The sequence below is a fragment of the Vulpes vulpes genome, chromosome 7, assembly GCF_048418805.1.
Source record: "Vulpes vulpes isolate BD-2025 chromosome 7, VulVul3, whole genome shotgun sequence".
NCBI lineage: Eukaryota > Metazoa > Chordata > Mammalia > Carnivora > Canidae > Vulpes > Vulpes vulpes.
Window position 1 is genome coordinate 76,835,705 of NC_132786.1, and position 6,257 is coordinate 76,841,961.

A 6,257-nucleotide genomic window follows, 5' to 3' on the forward strand; every position below is an offset into this window, starting at 1 on the left:
AACGTCCAACCCAAGTGGCCTCAGATCATTTCATAACTCGGGGGGGGGGGGGTGTTGGGGAGCTTTGAACCTCTGTCTTGGCCCCGAGCAGACTAACCTAGGAACACGGCTTGGGGGTGGGGGGGGAGTGAAAAAGTGAACCAGGATGCTGGGGCGGGCGGCACGGAGTCTCGTGTTTGTTCCTTGTGCCTGGGACGCGGCCGGCTTCGAGTCAGAACATTAAACATTAAACGCGGCCCCGCAGCCTGCGCCCAGGCCCGGCCTCCGCTGTGTGGCACGAGGCCTCCGCCTCGCCAGCGGGCCGGGCCCTGGTTCCGCCCCGGAGCGCCGGGAGCGCCGGGCACCCCACGCGGCTGGCGCAGCTCGCGGTCACACCTGGGGGCTTCTCCGCTCCCGCCGCCCGCCAACGCCGCCCCAGGAGGAGGGCGAGAGGCGCCGCCGGGCTTGGTCGCGGGGACCCCGCGGGCCTCGGCGCGGAGGGCGGAGCGGGAGGGGGAGGGGGAGGGGGAGGGGGAGGGGGAGGGCGCCCGGCGGAGGCGGGAGAGGGCGGGAGAGGGCGCGCCGGAGGGAGCACGGGGAGGGCGGGGGAGGGCGTCGCTGCTCGCTTTCCGCTTCGGGAGCCCGCGGCGGCGGCGATGGGGTTCGCAGCGGTCCTCGCCTCCAGCCCTCCTTAGGCCGCGCGGAGGGAGCGCGGGCGCCGGCCGGCTGCAGCCACCCGGGCCGGAGGGCAGGGCGCGGGGCGGGGGGGCTGCGCGGGGCGAGCTGCGCGGGGGGGCTCCGCAGGGGGCGCTCCGCGAGCTGGGCGGCCGCGCGTCTCCCCGACACTAGGGCTCCGGCTGCCATCGGGCCGCGGCGGGACGGCGCTCCCTGCGCGCCCCCGGGGGCCTCGGCGGCCCGGCCCCGCAGCTCCACGCCCGGGCAGCTGCCGAGCCCATGGCGGGCAGCGATGCGGGCGCGGAGGGGCGGGCGCGGAGGGGCTGCGCGGCGCGGCGCCCCGGGGGCCCGGGCGGGCGGGGGCGCGAGGCTGCCGGCAGCCGCCCGGAGCCGCTGTCCACTGCTGAAGCGCCGGCCGCCGGCGCCGCGCTGCCCGCCTGGATGCGACTCTACTTCTACGGGATGCACGGGATCACCCTGGACGTGCTGGCGTCCTCGGCCCGGCGCTTCGCTCGCAGCCCGGACCTCCGGATGCTGGGGTTCTCCTCGCCCTACCGCTGCCTGCTGCACTCGCTCACGCACTTCGCCCTGGAGAAGGTCTACCTGCAGCGGCCGCGCTGCCCCAGCGCCTTCGTCTTCAATTTCCTGGTCTACCCGTCGGCCCACGTGGCGCTGCAGACCCTGGCCGGCCTGCGCGGCGGGCCGGGCGCGGCGGGGCCGGGCGCGGGGGTGCCGGGGCCGCTGCGCTGGGCGCTGCAGTACGCGCTCGCGCTCTACCACTGCCAAGTGTTCCTGAAGCGCTTCCTGCGCCTGCGGTACCGGCGGCCGCCCGAGCCGCGGCCCCCGCCCCGGCCGCGCGCGCCCCCCGCCGCGCCCCGCGCCGCGCCCCCCGCCGCGCCCCGCGCCGCGCCCCCCGCCGCGCCCCCCGCCGCGCCCCCCGCCGCGCCCCCCGCCGCGCCCCCCGCCGCGCCCCCCGCCGCGCCCCCCGCCGCCCCGGGCGCAGGGGGCCGGCGACGACCGCCGCGAGGCACCAGGGGCGCCGGGGGAGCCCCCGCTCGGGGGCTGCCGGACCCGCTCCGCTTCCTCTTCTTCGGGATGCACGGCTTTCTGGACGAGATCTTCTTCACTTTCTTCTTCAACTGGCTGGGGCAGGCGGACGGGCCGACCAGCGGCCACACGTCGCTCTGGTCCTTCCTGATGTACGGCAGCTGCAGCTTCGTGGTGGAGAAACTCTACTTCCACCTGCACCGGGGCCGCGGCTGGAGCGCCTGGCGGCGGGTGCCCCTCTACGTGACCTTCATCTACGCGTGGGAGCTGTGCTGGGGCCTGGGCCTCCGCACGTGCGGCGCTTGCTCCTGGGACTATTCTCACTACCCGCTCAACTTCATGGGCCTCATCACCCTCATGTATCTACCTGGTTGGATATTCCTTAGTGTGTACCAGGACCTACTTTTCAACGTGTTGTGGCGGGTTCAGTACGTACCGACTATCTAAAAAAAAAAAAAAAAGTCATTCGAGTCCCGCGAACCAATTCGATTTATTTTTACACGTTTAAAACGGAGTGTCTTTTTTTTTTTTAGCCTTTTAATTTTTATACGTTTTCCTAAGCTCTTCTAATATGTTTTATTCGACTTTTCGGTGTTTCTGACACTTTGGAACCTATGCATAATACAACATTTTGAAATTTTACTCGAAACATGACTCAAAGTACTTGTCAATATTTAAAACCCCTTACAAGCCCAAACAGCAAAACCATGATACCTTAACATCAGAAGCTGTAGTATATTCACTTATTTGGGCATGGGTGGGTGATAACTACTAGTCTTTTTTTTTTTTTTTTTTTTACTTTCTTTTTAGTCCAATTTCATTTTAATTCCCTGCCGTATTTACCAATCTCTGCTGAAACTCGGTGTCTTTTACTCCTAGAATGACAGTTAATAACTGTTAAAGTGCCTCCCTCTAGCACGCAAGTGGAAAGAAACTGACAAATGTGAAAACACATCCTATGGATCGGTTTTTAAATAAATATTTTCTAGCAACTCAGACAGGTGACACTGTGTTAAGATATTTGATCTTCATCCTGGAGATGATTGTTTTTCCAATGCGGATTAGCCTTAAACGCCAAGTGTGTTAACATTGATCAGATGCTGTGTTATCTATAGCTGTAAATTTGTGCTGTAAAATGTTTACCTTATATACCCAAAGGCCAAGCAAAGTTTTATCACCCACAATAGTATTCTAACCCTAAGGACTCTTTCTACACGCAGCTTCAAGAACAGAAACAGGTCCCTTGGAATAAAATGAACCTGAATGTTCATTATACTCGCATTAGACCTAACTGCTTACCGTGAATACAGATAGGCGTTTTCAGAGTATTTCTGCCACGGCTCACTTGTAATCGTCTTTCTTTTTCCTTCTGGACCCACAGAGTTCTTGGGCCAAACCTGATGTGCTAATGTGCAGTATAAATCAATGATAGCTTTTTGGTGACTCATTATTGTCTGGAAGCTCCAAAGTTAAATGAGATGATAAAAACCGCTTTAAGAAATCATGTCTAATCAATAATAATGTACTTTAAGATTGTTTGTTGTTTTATTATATTTAGAAAAGATGTAGAATGGAGTATAGCTCAGCCAAGGATGACTAACACTTTCTCAGTTTTCGTTACGAAAATTATGAGGAGACTTACAGTTTGTACAAATGAATAGTTTCCGCTTCAAATTATTAGCTTGTCTGTGCTATGCTTCTTTCTGGTTTCAAAAAATATTTGCTATAGCAGTAAAAACGAATATGTATTTAGATGATTGTTGGGAATAATTTTGAGAATGTTATTTGAATCCACTATCTGAGGTTGTGAGCTAAACTATAAATAATGCAATATAATCAACCCCACCTGTGGAATGGATCATGTCAAACTGATTATTTTAGCTAGTCAAAGCTGAGTAGCAAACCAAATGTTTGCAGAAAGTTAAAGTGTCACTTTATGAAACTTGGTCATAGGTAAAGGATTTCTGTAAACACTGGCCAGAAAAAGTATAAATATAGACACTAAAGTTAGTCAGATGCTAAGCAAATATTTGTAATATGAATGTGACCCATTGCACAGGAATCTGAGTTAAGTGTGGCATCACACCACACATTCCTGTGAGTGCTTAACCAAATCCTTGACTTCTAAGATACTTGCTAAGTGTACATGTTTGCACTTACGTCCTTCATATGCTGCTCCTCATCCCTGCTTACCTGCTTACCAGCGTTCCTAGGTTCAGAAATCTGTCAGGAAGTAGGAAAGCCTGTTACTTTTTGTTTGTTTGTTTTGCTTTTAATGTTAATCCTATTTTAAAGAAAAGACCAAGGTTTCCATCCACTCAGTTCATTCAAGAAATAATTACTGTGCACCCATTATTTGCAAGGCGTTTGCCTAAATTCTGCAGATACAGCAATGACCCAACACAAACAAAATCTGTCCTTATGAAGCTCAGGTATTAGTGTTTTGGTTTATAGGAAGTTATACTTAACTCGGAAAGCTACTTTTTTAGTACTAGGCAATGCGAGGCAGTTGCTAGGAGGGTCCTCATCAGGCCGGATATTCATCAGAATGAACATCAATCCATCATCTCTAAAACAGAAGTCCATTAACAGCGCCTCTTCTAGTTCTACAAAGACTTCATTCGTATGTATTCCGGAAGTGATTATCCTGTCTATGAACTCAGCACCTTGCTATAAGACTTCTTGTTATGTGTTTACTCAATTTCTTAATTGACATTTTGCTATAACTGAAACTTGAAAGAAAAAACATGGCAAGAATCATCAGATCAATCAATTTTGTTAACTCATTAGCAGTTCAGATATAGAAGTGACAAGCCAATATAATAGTTAATATTTAAGGAACACCACCTGCCAGAAAATGAGCCTCTATTACATACATAAAATCTGAAGTGAATATATGTATATATCCATGTATATATTTTAAATGAGTATCATTTATACATCTTAAGTAGATATATATATTCTTAATATATATCCATATTCAAAGTAATGCATATAAAATATGATCTATATCTCTTAATTGTGGATATATATACATATGTATGCATATACATACAGATACAAACCCACAGATTTTACTTAAACCTCTAGCAACTCTTCTTTTACAACCAAGACAATGAAACTGAAGCCGGAAGAGGTTAAGTAACTGCTCAAGTCATACAGCTATTGAATATTTACACTTGAATCCAAGTACTCTATACTCCAGGATCTGTTCTTAACAGCAACACTGTCATGCCTCTGTCTACTGACCACAATGATTTTGGATCTTCTACGGATTTCACCTTCAGTTTATATTGCTCTTCCCTTTCACTATCACAAATGCAAGTGTAGATGTCTAAAAACCAGGCACTAGTAACAAAAACACTCTATTCCATGGGAAATAACAAGGATTTATTAATACCAGGATACGTAACTGAAAATCAGCCTAGTACTAATTCCTCAGGTAATAGTCTTATATTTAAGCAGAGCTCTGAAGTGGAGTTCTTCATTTGAAGTCAGGCAATCTTGATCGAAGAATAATACACCAAGAGGCATGATACCTTATATCACAAGCTAGGAAAAATACATAATTATTGCTACATATTTAACATAGCATTTGGAAGGATCATCATTGTGAGAACTAAATGCCCCAAAAGTTAAAATTAAATTTTTTGCACCAATATTTATTCTGAGTTGGATTAAATACCTTAAAGTCTAAGGAGTCCTGAACAGAAAACATGGAAGAAAAGTAACAAGTATGATTTTTGCTCCATGTTTAACTTCAACAACACTGAAATTTTCTTCTAAAGGTGCTTTAAATTTTAAATCAATTCTATCTGGGCACTGTATCTACAGAGAAATATGATCTTTTAAGTTTCTCATGTTAACAATGACATTTTTAGGTTCTGCAAAGACTCCAAAAGGTTGATAATCTATCAATATTTCAGACATTTCGGTGTACTTAACTTTGAATATTTTATCAATATTTGACATTCCATGTTTCGACTCAGCAAAACACAACTTAGAAAAGTATGACATGTCCTTTGTTATTTAAGAAATGTTTCTAACTGGTTAATCCTATCCTTTTGAAAAAATAATTTTCCCATACTGTTTTGAAATAGACTCCATTGACATAATGGACCTGGTTCTATTTAAGAGGGATGGTGAAGAATTTTGGTAGACTGTTTTGGTTCTTTTTCCACTTCCATAATACATTTAAAAATCAATATACTTGGAAAGGAAGTTATAATCATGCTACAGACTTGGAGTGATAAATAAATCATTGTATTGTAATATCTGAAAGCATTTTAATAAAATCAATTTTTGTTTATATTAAAAGGCATTAAAAACACTTTACATTTTAAATTAATTTTAAATATACTATCTCCAATATGTTTTCCAACATTGTTTAATGGAACTAAGCTCCTTTACTGAGGGGAAATAAAAGAAACACTCTTCCCCTCCCTCCATCAAACACATGCCTCAGTTTATGCTGAAGAGAAAGATGGCTGTAAAAGATGATGTTGTTGTGTTGCCAGGTTTTTTTTTTTCTTTCTATTCTTAGACTTGGTACCAGA

At 48.0% G+C, this 6,257-nt stretch overlaps 1 protein-coding gene across 1 annotated transcript; it reads left to right on the forward strand.

The window, feature by feature from the left end:
* The first annotated feature begins 585 nt into the window (after positions 1 to 585).
* TMEM229A (transmembrane protein 229A) lies at positions 586 to 6,018 on the forward strand. Its single transcript, XM_025989563.2, has one exon. The coding sequence runs from the start codon at positions 934 to 936 to the stop codon at positions 2,146 to 2,148; it is 1,215 nt and encodes a 404-aa protein (XP_025845348.2). The 5' UTR covers positions 586 to 933; the 3' UTR covers positions 2,149 to 6,018.
* Positions 6,019 to 6,257: the final 239 nt, after the last annotated feature.

Coding starts and splice junctions, on each gene's coding strand:
- TMEM229A (XM_025989563.2), top strand. CDS start 934: ATGGCGGGCAGCGATGCGGGCGCGGAGGGGCGGGCGCGGAGGGGCTGC.